General features: G+C 45.7%; 1 protein-coding gene across 1 annotated transcript; it reads left to right on the forward strand.

Moving 5' to 3' along the window:
- Positions 1-209: 209 nt before the first annotated feature.
- fabp4b (fatty acid binding protein 4b) lies at positions 210-2,396 on the forward strand (the record flags this gene model as incomplete). Its single annotated transcript, XM_080540642.1, has 4 exons — positions 210-282; positions 487-662; positions 748-849; positions 2,343-2,396. 4 exons carry the CDS (start codon positions 210-212, stop codon positions 2,394-2,396), a joined length of 405 nt encoding a protein of 134 aa, XP_080396768.1.
- Between the last annotated feature and the right edge of the window lie 16,424 nt (positions 2,397-18,820).

The following is an 18,820-nucleotide window of genomic DNA, read 5'->3' on the forward strand; positions in this document are numbered from 1 at the left end:
TTCCTTGCGACCCAGATCTGATGACTCCGCCCTAATCCTCTGTTTCCATGGCAGCGTCAGCGACAAGCTTTGATTGGTTTGCGTGAGTTAGACACGTGCTACTGAGACTTCAAATACCACATCTCGCCTCAGAATCGTCCTCTAAGTTAGGAGACTTGTGCTTGTGTTTGTAGTATTTCACCTCGTGGCATTTGGAAGACACCAACAACATGGTTGAGCAGTTCCTTGGCACCTGGAAGATGACCGCCAGTGAGAATTTCGATGACTACATGAAAGCAATAGGTAGACGTGATGCTTTTCACCACATGTGTAATAATGTGCTTTACATAGGCTCGTATGATGCTTGCAGAGCTAGCCAACTTCAGCACACAGGACGGAACAAAGCTTTCGACCGTGTCCATGCTGCCTTGGTGCTGCTCTCAGCTAGCCGTATGAAAGCTAGTCCATGGATCCTTCTAGTGTCCTAACCCTTCTCTCTGTACCCAGGTGTGGGCTTCGCCACCCGGCAGATGGGGAACATGGCGAAGCCCAGCCTGCTGTTCAGTGTGGACGACCAAGGTGTCATCTCAATGAAGTCCCAGAGCACATTCAAAACCACAGAGACCAAGTTCAGACTGGACCAGGAGTTTGACGAGACTACTGCAGATGACAGGAAAACAAAGGTGGGTGCACTAAGTCACATTTAACAGCGTAACAAGAAGTTCGCGTGCCTCTTTAGTCTTTCTGACATGAAACTTTGGTTTCCAGACCGTGATGACCATCGAGGACGGCAGACTGGTGCAGAAACAGACCTGGGATGGCAAGACCACGACCGTGGCGAGAGAGATCCAGGATGGAAAGTTAATTGCGGTAGGTGTGTTATGAACGTGTTCACCCCTCAGCCAGGAGATTGATAAACATGATCCATTCATTAGTCGACTTCTGATGTCTTGTTACCATGTCAATGTAGGCTTGTTACCATGTCAATGTAGGCTTGCTGCCATGTCAATGTAGGCTTGCTGCTGTTACCATGTCAATGTAGCCTTGCTGCTACCATGTCAATGTAGCCTTGCTGCTGCTACCATGTCAATGTAGGCTTGCTACCATGTCAATGTAGGCTTGTTACCTTGTGAATGTAGGCTTGTTACCTTGTGAATGTAGGCTTGTTACCTTGTGAATGTAGGCTTGTTACCATGTCAATGTAGGCTTGTTACCATGTCAATGTAGGCTTGCTACCATGTCAATGTAGGCTTGTTACCATGTCAATGTAGGCTTGCTACCATGTCAATGTAGGCTTGCTACCATGTCAATGTAGGCTTGCTACCATGTCAATGTAGGCTTGCTACCATGTCAATGTAGGCTTGCTACCATGTCAATGTAGGCTTGCTGCTGCTACCATGTCAATGTAGGCTTGCTGCTGCTACCATGTCAATGTAGGCTTGCTACCATGTCAATGTAGGCTTGCTACCATGTCAATGTAGGCTTGCTACCATGTCAATGTAGGCTTGCTACCATGTCAATGTAGGCTTGCTACCATGTCAATGTAGGCTTGCTACCATGTCAATGTAGGCTTGCTACCATGTCAATGTAGGCTTGCTACCATGTCAATGTAGGCTTGCTACCATGTCAATGTAGGCTTGCTACCATGTCAATGTAGGCTTGCTACCTTGTGAATGTAGGCTTGTTACCTTGTGAATGTAGGCTTGCTACCATGTCAATGTAGGCTTGCTACCATGTCAATGTAGGCTTGCTACCATGTCAATGTAGGCTTCAAGCTTGCTACCATGTGAATGTAGGCTTGTTACCTTGTGAATGTAGGCTTGCTACCATGTCAATGTAGGCTTGCTACCATGTCAATGTAGGCTTGCTACCATGTCAATGTAGGCTTGCTACCATGTCAATGTAGGCTTGCTACCATGTCAATGTAGGCTTGCTACCATGTCAATGTAGGCTTGCTACCATGTCAATGTAGGCTTGCTACCATGTCAATGTAGGCTTGCTATGTAGGCCGTCAAGCTAGGCTACAGACACCTGCTCCTACGCTTCTCACCGTTAGAAGTAACGTCATAAGTTTACTGGCATTCTGTTGGCCAGATCAGAAACACAATAGTGCATTCGTTTGTAGTCACCTTGGAGACTGTTTAACTTTCAGTAATGTCGCTTCTCTGAAGTCAAACATTAATTTCCCACTGGGACCATATATACTCACTGCAATAAGTCGCTTTGGATAAAAGCGTAAGTTAAATGGCAGATTATTATTATTGGTTATTGATGGGTACAAAACTCTCCTGGGGGAGGTTTGTCTTTAATTATGTATGTGCCCTATTGGACAGATACTTACTTGTGCATGCTTTTCTTTCCAGAAATGCACAATGGATGACGTTGTGGCAGTGCGAACATATGAGAAAGAGGCATGATTACCAGTCTGACTGAATTGAGGACCTCCATCAGCAAATTGTTCTTACATTTTGTTTTTCTTCTGAATACCAACCATGCACTAAGACACAATTGGTAACAGCTGTATATGATTGTCAATAAAAAGTCAAATTTCTCCTGAATATACTTTCTATTCATTGCAAGGTGATGGTGTGTGATGCAAAGACTAATTCAGCAGAATTCCTATGTGAACTAAAAGCCTAACAAGGCCATCCTGAGGCCTTTGATTTGTTAAACCATTACAATACCACTGTCCTTTTCTAAAGCGGTTGCTGGCTTTGTCATTCCAGATATGGTAGATGTAAACATGTATAGCCATTTTTCCTAATTCTTTCTATAACCACTGATTGGCAGAGATGGGTCTTGAACTGTGACTGTCACACAGATGATGTTAGGCTTAGTATTGTGACACATTAGTTCATTGTGAAACTTGATTTTTGATGGATGACTGGATTATCTCCTTACTTGCCATTAAGTCCCTAGTATTTACAGTGCTTTCTGTACCTTTAGCCTGTTAATATGTGTGAGTTAGTACATGTAACTGAAAGGGAAGAAGATCTAAGATCACAATGTTCCCTGTAGTCTAGGTGTGTTGAACCCCAGGGGTGTGCTAAATGCCAGGGTTATGTTACACCAGCATCCATCCTTTTGACTACCAAGGGCTGCCACATCAATATAAGACATCTCATTTACACTGACTTGGATGAGTACAAATTAAACAAATGCTATTGCAATGGGGAAAGTTACTGAAGTCAATCCATTCATTGTGGGTGAAAAGTGGAATAAACCTGCCCATTCTGCAAGAGTTGTCAGGGGGCAGTGCTGATAACCACTGAAACATAAGACGGTTTTCTATAATCCTCTTACTGAGCATGTGCGAGTTGATTTCCCTGAGACCCTGTGTAACAACATGTAGCCTACTGAGACCCTGTGTAACAACATGTAGCCTACTGAGACCCTGTGTAACAACATGTAGCCTACTGAGACCCTGTGTAACAACATGTAGCCTACTGAGACCCTGTGTAACAACATGTAGCCTACTGAGACCCTGTGTAACAACATGTAGCCTACTGAGACCCTGTGTAACAACATGTAGCCTACTGAGACCCTGTGTAACAACATGTAGCCTACTGAGACCCTGTGTAACAACATGTAGCCTACTGAGACCCTGTGTAACAACATGTAGCCTACTGAGACCCTGTGTAACAACATGTAGCCTACTGAGACCCTGTGTAACAACATGTAGCCTACACTATCAGGAACTACAACAACATTATAAGTGACTGGACAGACATCCTTGAATGGATTATCTTCTGATCTTGGATGTCACATAGATGAGACAATTGTCTCAATACAACTGTAATTGGACCAACAGATCTCAAAAGGACAGTTTACAAGTAACCAACTGTGACGAGATGTTTAAAGTTTAAAGTTTTATTGTTAAGTCACATTACACAAGTGTAAGAGAGTAAAATGTGTAGGCTTCGGTTCCTGACATTGCAGCACAAGACAATAAGGCAATAGGCAACATAAAAGATAAGATAAATAAAGTCAAGAGTCAATAAGTCCAGATAAATAAAGTGCCAATAGTACAAGACCTGAGTGAGACAACTGGACAAGTGACAAGTTGTGGGAGACAAATAAAACAGGATCCAATTAGCAGTATAAATAGAGAGAGAGAGAGGGGGGGGTGGATTAGCAGTATAAATAGAGAGAGGGGGGGTGGATTAGCAGTATAAATAGAGAGAGAGAGGGGGGGGTGGATTAGCAGTATAAATAGAGAGAGAGAGAGAGGGGGTGGATTAGCAGTATAAATAGAGAGAGAGGGGGGGTGGATTAGCAGTATAAATAGAGAGAGAGAGGGGGGGTGGATTAGCAGTATAAATAGAGAGAGAGAGGGGGGGTGGATTAGCAGTATAAATAGAGAGAGAGAGGGGGGGTGGATTAGCAGTATAAATAGAGAGAGGGGGGGGGTGGATTAGCAGTATAAATAGAGAGAGAGAGGGGGGGTGGATTAGCAGTATAAATAGAGAGAGAGGGGGGGGTGGATTAGCAGTATAAATAGAGAGAGAGAGGGTGGATTAGCAGTATAAATAGAGAGAGAGGGGGTGGATTAGCAGTATAAATAGAGAGAGAGGGGGTGGATTAGCAGTATAAATAGAGAGAGAGGGGGTGGATTAGCAGTATAAATAGAGAGAGAGGGGGTGGATTAGCAGTATAAATAGAGAGAGAGGGGGGGGGGTGGATTAGCAGTATAAATAGAGAGAGAGGGGGTGGATTAGCAGTATAAATAGAGAGAGAGGGGGGGTGGATTAGCAGTATAAATAGAGAGAGAGAGAGGGGGGGTGGATTAGCAGTGTAAATAGAGAGAGAGGGGGGGTGGATTAGCAGTATAAATAGAGAGAGAGAGAGGGGGGGTGGATTAGCAGTATAAATAGAGAGAGAGGGGGGGGTGGATTAGCAGTATAAATAGAGAGAGAGGAGGGGGGTGGATTAGCAGTATAAATAGAGAGAGGGGGGGTGGATTAGCAGTATAAATAGAGAGAGAGGGGGGGGTGGATTAGCAGTATAAATAGAGAGAGAGGGCGGGGTGGATTAGCAGTATAGAGAGAGAGAGAGGGGGGTGGATTAGCAGTATAAATAGAGAGAGAGAGAGAGGGGGGTGGATTAGCAGTATAAATAGAGAGAGGGGGGGGTGGATTAGCAGTATAAATAGAGAGAGAGAAGGGTGGATTAGCAGTATAAATAGAGAGAGAGGAGGGGGGTGGATTAGCAGTATAAATAGAGAGAGGGGGGTGGATTAGCAGTATAAATAGAGAGAGAGAGGGGGGTGGATTAGCAGTATAAATAGAGAGAGAGAGAGGGGGGTGGATTAGCAGTATAAATAGAGAGAGGGGGGGGTGGATTAGCAGTATAAATAGAGAGAGAGAGGGGGGGGTGGATTAGCAGTATAAATAGAGAGAGAGGAGGGGGGGTGGATTAGCAGTATAAATAGAGAGAGAGAGGGGGGGGTGGATTAGCAGTATAAATAGAGAGAGAGAGAGGGGGGTGGATTAGCAGTATAAATAGAGAGAGGGGGGGGTGGATTAGCAGTATAAATAGAGAGAGGGGGGGGTGGATTAGCAGTATAAATAGAGAGAGAGGAGGGGGGGTGGATTAGCAGTATAAATAGAGAGAGAGGAGGGGGGGTGGATTAGCAGTATAAATAGAGAGAGAGAGGGGGGGGTGGATTAGCAGTATAAATAGAGAGAGAGAGAGGGGGGGGTGGATTAGCAGTATAAATAGAGAGAGAGAGAGGGGGGTGGATTAGCAGTATAAATAGAGAGAGAGAGAGGGGGGGGTGGATTAGCAGTATAAATAGAGAGAGAGAGAGAGGGGGGTGGATTAGCAGTATAAATAGAGAGAGGGGGGGGTGGATTAGCAGTATAAATAGAGAGAGAGAGGGGGGGGTGGATTAGCAGTATAAATAGAGAGAGAGGAGGGGTGGATTAGCAGTATAAATAGAGAGAGAGGGGGGGTGGATTAGCAGTATAAATAGAGAGAGAGAGAGGGGGGGTGGATTAGCAGTATAAATAGAGAGAGAGGAAGGGTGGATTAGCAGTATAAATAGAGAGAGAGGGGGGGTGGATTAGCAGTATAAATAGAGAGAGAGAGAGGGGGGGTGGATTAGCAGTATAAATAGAGAGAGAGAGGGGGGGGTGGATTAGCAGTATAAATAGAGAGAGAGGGGGGGTGGATTAGCAGTATAAATAGAGAGAGAGAGAGAGGGGGTGGATTAGCAGTATAAATAGAGAGAGAGAGAGAGGGGGGGTGGATTAGCAGTATAAATAGAGAGAGAGGAGGGGGTGGATTAGCAGTATAAATAGAGAGAGAGGAGGGGGTGGATTAGCAGTATAAATAGAGAGAGAGAGGGGGGGTGGATTAGCAGTATAAATAGAGAGAGAGGGGGGTGTATTAGCAGTATAAATAGAGAGAGAGAGGGGGGGGTGGATTAGCAGTATAAATAGAGAGAGAGGGGGGGGGTGGATTAGCAGTATAAATAGAGAGAGAGGGGGGGTGGATTAGCAGTATAGAGAGAGAGAGGGGGGGGTGGATTAGCAGTATAAATAGAGAGAGAGAGGGGGGGGTGGATTAGCAGTATAGAGAGAGAGAGGGGGGGGTGGATTAGCAGTATAAATAGAGAGAGAGGGGGGGGTGGATTAGCAGTATAAATAGAGAGAGAGGGGGGTGGATTAGCAGTATAAATAGAGAGAGAGAGAGGGGGGTGGATTAGCAGTATAAATAGAGAGAGAGGGGGGGGTGGATTAGCAGTATAAATAGAGAGAGGGGGGGTGGATTAGCAGTATAAATATAGAGAGGGGGGGGTGGATTAGCAGTATAAATAGAGAGAGGGGGGGTGGATTAGCAGTATAAATAGAGAGAGGGGGGGGTGGATTAGCAGTATAAATAGAGAGAGAGGGGGGGTGGATTAGCAGTATAAATAGAGATAGAGAGAGAGGGGGTGGATTAGCAGTATAAATAGAGATAGAGAGAGAGGGGGTGGATTAGCAGTATAAATAGAGAGAGGGGGGGTGGATTAGCAGTATAAATAGAGAGAGAGAGAGGGGGGTGGATTAGCAGTATAAATAGAGAGAGAGAGAGGGGGGGTGGATTAGCAGTATAAATAGAGAGAGAGAGAGGGGGGGTGGATTAGCAGTATAAATAGAGAGAGAGAGAGGGGGGTGGATTAGCAGTATAAATAGAGAGAGAGAGGGGGGTGGATTAGCAGTATAAATAGAGAGAGAGGGGGGGGTGGATTAGCAGTATAAATAGAGAGAGGGGGGGGTGGATTAGCAGTATAAATAGAGAGAGAGGAGGGGGTGGATTAGCAGTATAAATAGAGAGAGGGGGGGTGGATTAGCAGTATAAATAGAGAGAGGGGGGGGTGGATTAGCAGTATAAATAGAGAGAGAGAGGGGTGGATTAGCAGTATAAATAGAGAGAGAGAGGGGGGGTGGATTAGCAGTATAAATAGAGAGAGAGAGGGGGGGTGGATTAGCAGTATAAATAGAGAGAGAGGGGGGGGGGTGGATTAGCAGTATAAATAGAGAGAGGGGGGGGTGGATTAGCAGTATAAATAGAGAGAGAGGAGGGGGTGGATTAGCAGTATAAATAGAGAGAGAGGGGGGGTGGATTAGCAGTATAAATAGAGAGAGAGGAGGGGGTGGATTAGCAGTATAAATAGAGAGAGAGGGGGGGGTGGATTAGCAGTATAAATAGAGAGAGAGAGGGGGGTGGATTAGCAGTATAAATAGAGAGAGGAGGGGGTGGATTAGCAGTATAAATAGAGAGAGAGGGGGGGTGGATTAGCAGTATAAATAGAGAGAGAGGAGGGGGTGGATTAGCAGTATAAATAGAGAGAGAGGGGGGGGTGGATTAGCAGTATAAATAGAGAGAGGGGGGGGTGGATTAGCAGTATAAATAGAGAGAGAGGGGGGGTGGATTAGCAGTATAAATAGAGAGAGAGGGGGGGGTGGATTAGCAGTATAAATAGAGAGAGGGGGGGGTGGATTAGCAGTATAAATAGAGAGAGAGGGGGGGTGCCGGGGTGGATTAGCAGTATAAATAGAGAGAGAGGGGGGGGGTGGATTAGCAGTATAAATAGAGAGAGGGGGGTGGATTAGCAGTATAAATAGAGAGAGAGGGGGGGGTGGATTAGCAGTATAAATAGAGAGAGAGAGGGGGGTGGATTAGCAGTATAAATAGAGAGAGGAGGGGGGTGGATTAGCAGTATAAATAGAGAGAGAGAGAGGGGGGGTGGATTAGCAGTATAAATAGAGAGAGAGGGGGGGTGGATTAGCAGTATAAATAGAGAGAGAGGGGGGGTGGATTAGCAGTATAAATAGAGAGAGAGGGGGGGGTGGATTAGCAGTATAAATAGAGAGAGAGAGGGGGGGGTGGATTAGCAGTATAAATAGAGAGAGAGGGGGGGGTGGATTAGCAGTATAAATAGAGAGAGAGAGGGGGGGGTGGATTAGCAGTATAAATAGAGAGAGAGAGGGGGGTGGATTAGCAGTATAAATAGAGAGAGAGAGGGGGGGGGGTGGATTAGCAGTATAAATAGAGAGAGAGGAGGGGGTGGATTAGCAGTATAAATAGAGAGAGAGGAGGGGGTGGATTAGCAGTATAAATAGAGAGAGAGGAGGGGGTGGATTAGCAGTATAAATAGAGAGAGGGGGGGGTGGATTAGCAGTATAAATAGAGAGAGAGAGGGGGGGTGGATTAGCAGTATAAATAGAGAGAGAGAGGGGGGGGGTGGATTAGCAGTATAAATAGAGAGAGGGGGGGTGGATTAGCAGTATAAATAGAGAGAGAGGAGGGGGGTGGATTAGCAGTATAAATAGAGAGAGAGAGGGGTGGATTAGCAGTATAAATAGAGAGAGGGGGGGTGGATTAGCAGTATAAATAGAGAGAGAGGGGGTGGATTAGCAGTATAAATAGAGAGAGAGGGGGGGGGTGGATTAGCAGTATAAATAGAGAGAGAGGAGGGGGTGGATTAGCAGTATAAATAGAGAGAGGGGGGGGTGGATTAGCAGTATAAATAGAGAGAGAGGGGGTGGATTAGCAGTATAAATAGAGAGAGAGGAGGGGGTGGATTAGCAGTATAAATAGAGAGAGGGGGGGGTGGATTAGCAGTATAAATAGAGAGAGAGGGGGTGGATTAGCAGTATAAATAGAGAGAGAGGAGGGGGTGGATTAGCAGTATAAATAGAGAGAGAGAGGGGGTGGATTAGCAGTATAAATAGAGAGAGAGGGGGGGGGTGGATTAGCAGTATAAATAGAGAGAGGGGGGGTGGATTAGCAGTATAAATAGAGAGAGAGAGGGGGTGGATTAGCAGTATAAATAGAGAGAGAGGGGGGGGTGGATTAGCAGTATAAATAGAGAGAGAGGAGGGGGTGGATTAGCAGTATAAATAGAGAGAGAGAGGGGGTGGATTAGCAGTATAAATAGAGAGAGAGAGGGGGTGGATTAGCAGTATAAATAGAGAGAGAGGAGGGGGTGGATTAGCAGTATAAATAGAGAGAGAGAGGGGGTGGATTAGCAGTATAAATAGAGAGAGAGAGGGGGGTGGATTAGCAGTATAAATAGAGAGAGAGAGGGGGGGTGGATTAGCAGTATAAATAGAGAGAGAGAGGGGGGGGTGGATTAGCCGTATAAATAGAGAGAGAGAGGGGGGGTGGATTAGCAGTATAAATAGAGAGAGAGAGGGGGGGTGGATTAGCCGTATAAATAGAGAGAGAGAGGGGGGGTGGATTAGAAGTATAAATAGAGAGAGAGAGAGGGGGGGGTGGATTAGCAGTATAAATAGAGAGAGGGGGGGTGGATTAGCAGTATAAATAGATAGAGAGAGGAGGGGGTGGATTAGCAGTATAAATAGAGAGAGAGGGGGGGTGGATTAGCAGTATAAATAGAGAGAGAGAGAGGGGGGGTGGATTAGCAGTATAAATAGAGAGAGAGAGAGGAGGGGGTGGATTAGCAGTATAAATAGAGAGAGGGGGGGGTGGATTAGCAGTATAAATAGAGAGAGAGGGGGGGTGGATTAGATGTATAAATAGAGAGAGAGAGAGGGGGGGTGGATTAGCAGTATAAATAGAGAGAGGGAGGAGGGGGTGGATTAGCAGTATAAATAGAGAGAGAGAGGGGTGGATTAGCAGTATAAATAGAGAGAGAGGGGGGTGGATTAGCAGTATAAATAGAGAGAGAGAGGGGGGGTGGATTAGCAGTATAAATAGAGAGAGAGAGGGGGGGTGGATTAGCAGTATAAATAGAGAGAGGGGGGGTGGATTAGCAGTATAGATAGAGAGAGAGGGGGGGTGGATTAGCAGTATAAATGTTTGTTTGTTTGTTTATTAGTTTATTATATCGAGGACAATCCTAATACATGAACCATATAAAATATAGTAAAAAAGGCAGCGTTAGCCTAGTCGGCTAATTTTCAGCTGAAGTCCCCGGCCAGTTGCAACATGGCATCCTGAAAAGTAACGTCATTAGTTAAAATAAAACATTTAAAAATTCTAAGAACACGTGGCTGAGACAAGGTACCCCAACATCACACTTGACAAAAAACACACGTAAGCAAGCTGAGGTGATTGAAGGGGCTACAACAAACACCACATACACACTTATGGGGGCAGCGACATTTCAAGCACATAGAAGCCACAGGACAATTACAGGCCACACAACATTAAGCACTTACAAACAGTTAAACAGTTAAACATTAAACAAAACAAAACATACAAAAAAAAGGCATTATGGGGAGGCAGCACAGAGAGGGATTAATGAGGACAAGTATAGTTCTGTGTCAGCCAGGCTTTCATGTGTGTTGTGAAGGTGGAGTAAGTATGTATGTCTTTGAGTTGGTTGGGTAGTGAGTTCCAGTTTTCTATTGCTATCACTGAGAAGGATTGCTTACTGAAGGTGCTTTTCCTGAATGGAACTATAAGGTCACCTCGAGAGGTGCTTCTGGTGGGCCGTAAGCTGTGGTCACGCTGGTTTATGAAAGAGTTAAGCGGGGGAGGAGCTTTGTTATGCAGAATTTTATGGATGAGACAGATGTTTTTGTATTTGATGGTGTCTTCCCAGCTAAGGTATTTACATTTGTCTAGGATGGTACAGTAGTGTGTGCTGTTTGGCTTCTGGTCCATGACCTTAAGGGTCCGCTTGTATAGGGTGGCTAATGGCTTTAGGGAAGTGCTGTATGCATGGCCCCAGCTTGTCAAACAATATGTGAGGTGCGACATAATTGATGCGTCCATGTATAGTCTGGCAGCACTCATGGTCAGTGAGCTTCTGATGTACCTGAAGTTTGCCAGGCCAAACTTCACCCTACCAGACACTTTCTTGATGTGCTCTTTGAAAGTCAGGTTTGAATCAATGATGATCCCTAAATATTTGAACGACGGAACTATACTAATGTTTTGCCCTGAAATGGTTATGTTTGCCGTGGTCATATTGTGTTGTTTGGAGAAGAACATTCCTACAGTTTTATTAACATTGAGCTGGAGGCAAGAGCTGTTGAGCCATTTGGTGACCTTTTCCATAGCAGAGCTAAGTTTGGCAGCTGCCAGGTGTTTGTTCTTGTCATGCACATACAAAACAGTGTCATCAGCATACATTTGTACATGCACTTCTGGGCAGACAGATGGTAGGTCGTTGATATATAGGCTAAACAAGAGTGGGCCAAGTATGGAGCCTTGTGGTACCCCGGTGCAGGACATGATGGTAGGTGAGCGCTGATTGTTTATCTGGACTAGCTGATTTCTGTCACTGAGATATGAGTCCAACCATTTAAGGGCTGATGGCAAGAAGTTAAAGGCAGACAGCTTGGTGATAAGGACCTGGTGATTGACTGTGTCGAAGGCTTTGCGGAGATCTAAAAACACAGCACCTACAACACCTCCTCTATCAACCATACCTTTGACCTTTTCTAGGAAGTAGCAGTTGGCCGTTTCTGTAGAGTGTAGGGTCCTAAAGCCAAACTGCATTGGATGAAGGGGAAATGGGCTATTGCTTAAAAAGTGAACGAGCTGCTCTGTAACCCACTTCTCAGTGACCTTGGAGATAATGGGTAAAATACTGATTGGCCTATAGTTACCAACATCCTGGGGGTCACCTGACTTGAAGATGGGAGAAACAATAGCTGTTTTCCAGGTACTTGGGACTGTTTCCTCAAGTATTGATTGGTTGATAATTTGTGTAATGGGGTGGACTAGGTGTTCTTTCAGAGATTTCAGCATTGTCGTGTCCATTCCATAGATATCCTTCGCTGTTGAGAGTTTGAGAGATGAAATTATGACTTGGGTTTTGTGTGCCGAGATGGGCTGAATGCTGAAAGAGGGCTTGGTTTCATCAAGTTCAACATTATTGTTGGTTATTTGAGGAAAATTCTGTGCGATCTCTTTTACAGAGTCAATGAAATATGTGTTAAAAGCTACAGCTATTTGGGCTGGATCTTGTGTTAAGTTGTCATTCAGTTTCAGCTGTATCTGTTTCCTAGGCCTGTGGTTGGTTCCCATGACATTTTGGATTTGTTCCCAGATCCGTTTGGTGTTTCCCTTTGCCTCTTTGATGATAGTAATGAAGAAATTAGCTTTAGCCTTTCTGATCATTTTGGTAACCTTGTTCCGGAGGGAGGTAAACCTATGCCTGTCACTGACTAGCTGTGGCTTATTCTCCAAAGCTCTCTTCAAAGCAAAGTCTCTTTCTTTTATCAGGTTAACTATCTCGGTGTTGAACCAGGGAAGGGAGTTGTTTTTTTTCTTTCCTTTCACTTTTTGAGTAAATGTGTTGACTAGACTTTGTAGTTTAACAGAGGGGGGAGAGAGGGGGGTGGATTAGCAGTATAAATAGAGAGAGGGGGGGTGGATTAGCAGTATAAATAGAGAGAGAGAGAGGGGGTGGATTAGCAGTATAAATAGAGAGAGAGGGGGGTGGATTAGCAGTATAAATAGAGAGAGAGAGGGGGGTGGATTAGCAGTATAAATAGAGAGAGGGGGGGTGGATTAGCAGTATAGATAGAGAGAGAGGGGGGGTGGATTAGCAGTATAAATAGAGAGAGAGGGGGGTGGATTAGCAGTATAAATAGAGAGAGGGGGGGTGGATTAGCAGTATAGATAGAGAGAGAGGGGGGGTGGATTAGCAGTATAAATAGAGAGAGAGGGGGGTGGATTAGCAGTATAAATAGAGAGAGGGGGGGTGGATTAGCAGTATAAATAGAGAGAGAGAGAGAGGGGGTGGATTAGCAGTATAAATAGAGAGAGAGGGGGGTGGATTAGCAGTATAAATAGAGAGAGAGGGGGGGTGGATTAGCAGTATAAATAGAGAGAGAGAGGGGGGGTGGATTAGCAGTATAAATAGAGAGAGAGAGGGGGGGTGGATTAGCAGTATAAATAGAGAGAGAGGAGGGGGGTGGATTAGCAGTATAAATAGAGAGAGAGAGGGGGGGTGGATTAGCAGTATAAATAGAGAGAGGGGGGGTGGATTAGCAGTATAAATAGAGAGAGAGGGGGGGTGGATTAGCAGTATAAATAGAGAGAGAGGGGGGGTGGATTAGCAGTATAAATAGAGAGAGAGAGAGGGGGGGTGGATTAGCAGTATAAATAGAGAGAGAGAGGGGGGGTGGATTAGCAGTATAAATAGAGAGAGGGGGGGTGGATTAGCAGTATAAATAGAGAGAGGGGGGTCGGATTAGCAGTATAAATAGAGAGAGGGGGGGTGGATTAGCAGTATAAATAGAGAGAGAGAGGGGGGGGTGGATTAGCAGTATAAATAGAGAGAGAGGGGGGGTGGATTAGCAGTATAAATAGAGAGAGAGGGGGGGTGGATTAGCAGTATAAATAGAGAGCGGGGGGGGTGGATTAGCAGTATAAATAGAGAGAGAGAGGGGGGGTGGATTAGCAGTATAAATAGAGAGAGGAGGGGGGTGGATTAGCAGTATAAATAGAGAGAGAGAGAGGGGGGGTGGATTAGCAGTATAAATAGAGAGAGAGGGGGGGTGGATTAGCAGTATAAATAGAGAGAGGAGGGGGGGTGGATTAGCAGTATAAATAGAGAGAGGGGGGGGTGGATTAGCAGTATAAATAGAGAGAGAGAGGGGGGTGGATTAGCAGTATAAATAGAGAGAGAGAGGGGGGGGTGGATTAGCAGTATAAATTGAGAGAGGGGGGTGGATTAGCAGTATAAATAGAGAGAGAGAGGAGGGGGTGGATTAGCAGTATAAATAGAGAGAGGGGGGTGGATTAGCAGTATAAATATAGAGAGAGGGGGGGGTGGATTAGCAGTATAAATAGAGAGAGGGCAGTGGCGTGTCCAGACCTTTTTCACTGGGGTGGCCCAGGTGGGGCACCTTGTTATGCATGGGTGGCACAATTTTGAGAATTTAACACTTAATTCCCTGCATTCTGGTGAATTTGTACACACCATTTTGTGCTTTTTATTACCATTTCTGTCTCCACTCCCCATTGTATACTTTAATTGGGCTACTAAGGTCATGTTCTTACATGAAAATCTGAATCATGACCCAGAGCAAGCGGATGAGTTTGCGTTCTCACATCCCTTTATGTAAACAAAGTAACATAGGCAATTGAAGCAACAGACGTGGTAGTTGATTGGTCAGGAAAATAGAAAACTGCCCGTTCGTCCCGCTCTTATCCAGATCAACACGCATGCGCTGTTGGTTTCCTATGGACAGCCTCGATGCGTCGTTTCTAATCGGAGCGAAACCACCCTTTTCAAGCGCCGGAGCATGTGTTGGTTGTTTGCTCCGGGAGTGACTTCGAATGTGCGTTCTCACAGCTCCAAACAACGCAGAGCAAAGCGAATTTTATCCTAAACTCTGATTCCAAGTGAAGCAAAACGTTTTAACCACTAGCACAACACCGTAGCCTATATGTAGCTATGCAAAAGTCTAACGTTATTAATGGTACTCACATTTCTTCAGGAGCGCCAAGACCAGCACACCTCACCGCTGATCAAATGTGTTCTGTTCGAAAAGTTCGTCTCGTGGCGCGAAGTGGCCTCTGCTCTGAGTGACTAGGCAGATAGCCAATCAATCAGGGTGGCACCTAGGGTGGCCAATCAGATTTCAGGGGTGGCCCGAGCCACCCCTGGCCCCCCCCTGGACACGCCCCTGAGAGAGGGGGGGTGGATTAGCAGTATAAATAGAGAGAGAGAGGGGGGGGTGGATTAGCAGTATAAATAGAGAGAGAGAGGGGGGGGTGGATTAGCAGTATAAATAGAGAGAGAGAGGGGGGTGGATTAGCAGTATAAATAGAGAGAGAGAGGGGGGGGTGGATTAGCAGTATAAATAGAGAGAGAGAGGGGGGGGGGTGGATTAGCAGTATAAATAGAGAGAGAGAGGGGGGGGTGGATTAGCAGTATAAATAGAGAGAGAGAGGGGGGGGTGGATTAGCAGTATCAATAGAGAGAGAGAGGGGGGGTGGATTAGCAGTATAAATAGAGAGAGGGGGGGGTGGATTAGCAGTATAAATAGAGAGAGAGGGGGGGGTGGATTAGCAGTATAAATAGAGAGAGAGAGGGGGTGGATTAGCAGTATAAATAGAGAGAGAGGGGGGGTGGATTAGCAGTATAAATAGAGAGAGGGGGGGGTGGATTAGCAGTATAAATAGAGAGAGAGAGGGGGGGTGGATTAGCAGTATAAATAGAGAGAGAGGGGGGGTGGATTAGCAGTATAAATAGAGAGAGAGGGGGGGTGGATTAGCAGTATAAATAGAGAGAGGGGGGGTGGATTAGCAGTATAAATAGAGAGAGGGGGGGGTGGATTAGCAGTATAAATAGAGAGAGAGAGGGGGGGTGGATTAGCAGTATAAATAGAGAGAGAGGAGGGGGGTGGATTAGCAGTATAAATAGAGAGAGGGGGGTGGATTAGCAGTATAAATAGAGAGAGAGAGGGGGGGTGGATTAGCAGTATAAATAGAGAGAGAGGAGGGGTGGATTAGCAGTATAAATAGAGAGAGGGGGGGTGGATTAGCAGTATAAATAGAGAGAGAGAGGGGGGGTGGATTAGCAGTATAAATAGAGAGAGGAGGGGGTGGATTAGCAGTATAAATAGAGAGAGAGAGGGGGGGGGTGGATTAGCAGTATAAATAGAGAGAGAGAGGGGGGGTGGATTAGCAGTATAAATAGAGAGAGGGGGGGGTGGATTAGCAGTATAAATAGAGAGAGAGAGGGGGGGTGGATTAGCAGTATAAATAGAGAGAGGAGGGGGTGGATTAGCAGTATAAATAGAGAGAGGAGGGGGTGGATTAGCAGTATAAATAGAGAGAGAGAGGGGGGGTGGATTAGCAGTATAAATAGAGAGAGAGAGGGGGGGGGTGGATTAGCAGTATAAATAGAGAGAGAGGGGGGGTGGATTAGCAGTATAAATAGAGAGAGAGGAGGGGGTGGATTAGCAGTATAAATAGAGAGAGAGGGGGGGTGGATTAGCAGTATAAATAGAGAGAGAGAGGGGGGGTGGATTAGCAGTATAAATAGAGAGAGGGGGGGGTGGATTAGCAGTATAAATAGAGAGAGGGGGGGGTGGATTAGCAGTATAAATAGATAGAGAGAGGAGGGGGTGGATTAGCAGTATAAATAGAGAGAGAGGGGGGGTGGATTAGCAGTATAAATAGAGAGAGAGAGGGGGGGTGGATTAGCAGTATAAATAGAGAGAGAGGGGGGGGTGGATTAGCAGTATAAATAGAGAGAGAGAGGGGGGGTGGATTAGCAGTATAAATAGATAGAGAGAGGAGGGGGTGGATTAGCAGTATAAATAGAGAGAGAGAGGGGGTGGATTAGCAGTATAAATAGAGAGAGGAGGGGGTGGATTAGCAGTATAAATAGAGAGAGAGGGGGGTGGATTAGCAGTATAAATAGAGAGGGGGGGGTGGATTAGCAGTATAAATAGAGAGAGAGGAGGGGGGTGGATTAGCAGTATAAATAGAGAGAGGGGGGTGGATTAGCAGTATAAATAGAGAGAGAGAGGGGGGTGGATTAGCAGTATAAATAGAGAGAGAGAGAGGGGGGTGGATTAGCAGTATAAATAGAGAGAGGGGGGGGTGGATTAGCAGTATAAATAGAGAGAGAGAGGGGGGGGTGGATTAGCAGTATAAATAGAGAGAGAGAGAGGGGGGTGGATTAGCAGTATAAATAGAGAGAGAGGGGGGGGTGGATTAGCAGTATAAATAGAGAGAGAGAGGGGGGTGGATTAGCAGTATAAATAGAGAGAGAGAGGGGGGGTGGATTAGCAGTATAAATAGAGAGAGAGAGGGGGGGGTGGATTAGCAGTATAAATAGAGAGAGAGGAGGGGGGGTGGATTAGCAGTATAAATAGAGAGAGAGAGGGGGGGGTGGATTAGCAGTATAAATAGAGAGAGAGAGAGGGGGGTGGATTAGCAGTATAAATAGAGAGAGGGGGGGGTGGATTAGCAGTATAAATAGAGAGAGGGGGGGGTGGATTAGCAGTATAAATAGAGAGAGAGGAGGGGGGTGGATTAGCAGTATAAATAGAGAGAGAGAGGGGGGGGTGGATTAGCAGTATAAATAGAGAGAGAGAGAGGGGGGGGTGGATTAGCAGTATAAATAGAGAGAGAGAGAGGGGGGTGGATTAGCAGTATAAATAGAGAGAGAGAGAGGGGGGGGTGGATTAGCAGTATAAATAGAGAGAGAGAGAGGGGGGTGGTTTAGCAGTATAAATAGAGAGAGGGGGGGGTGGATTAGCAGTATAAATAGAGAGAGAGAGGGGGGGGTGGATTAGCAGTATAAATAGAGAGAGAGGAGGGGTGGATTAGCAGTATAAATAGAGAGAGAGGGGGGGTGGATTAGCAGTATAAATAGAGAGAGAGGAGGGGTGGATTAGCAGTATAAATAGAGAGAGAGGGGGGGTGGATTAGCAGTATAAATAGAGAGAGAGAGAGGGGGGGTGGATTAGCAGTATAAATAGAGAGAGAGAGGGGGGGGGTGGATTAGCAGTATAAATAGAGAGAGAGGAGGGGGTGGATTAGCAGTATAAATAGAGAGAGAGAGGGGGGGGTGGATTAGCAGTATAAATAGAGAGAGAGGGGGGGTGGATTAGCAGTATAAATAGAGAGAGAGAGGGGGGGGTGGATTAGCAGTATAAATAGAGAGAGAGAGGGGGTGGATTAGCAGTATAAATAGAGAGAGAGGAGGGGGTGGATTAGCAGTATAAATAGAGAGAGAGGGGGGTGGATTAGCAGTATAAATAGAGAGAGAGAGGGGGGTGGATTAGCAGTATAAATAGAGAGAGAGGGGGGTGGATTAGCAGTATAAATAGAGAGAGAGAGAGGGGGGGTGGATTAGCAGTATAAATAGAGAGAGAGAGGGGGGGTGGATTAGCAGTATAAATAGAGAGAGAGAGGGGGTGGATTAGCAGTATAAATAGAGAGAGAGAGAGGGGGGGTGGATTAGCAGTATAAATAGAGAGAGAGGGGGGGGTGGATTAGCAGTATAAATAGAGATAGAGAGAGGGGGGTGGATTAGCAGTATAAATAGAGAGAGAGAGAGGGGGGTGGATTAGCAGTATAAATAGAGAGAGAGAGAGGGGGGGTGGATTAGCAGTATAAATAGAGAGAGAGAGAGGGGGGGTGGATTAGCAGTATAAATAGAGAGAGAGAGAGGGGGGTGGATTAGCAGTATAAATAGAGAGAGAGGAGGGGGGTGGATTAGCAGTATAAATAGAGAGAGAGGGGGGGTGGATTAGCAGTATAAATAGAGAGAGAGGGGGGGTGGATTAGCAGTATAAATAGAGATAGAGAGAGGGGGGTGGATTAGCAGTATAAATAGAGAGAGAGAGAGGGGGGGTGGATTAGCAGTATAAATAGAGAGAGAGAGAGGGGGGGTGGATTAGCA

This window comes from Nansenia antarctica, assembly GCF_963989245.1.
Source record: "Nansenia antarctica genome assembly, chromosome: 10".
Lineage (NCBI taxonomy): Eukaryota > Metazoa > Chordata > Actinopteri > Argentiniformes > Microstomatidae > Nansenia > Nansenia antarctica.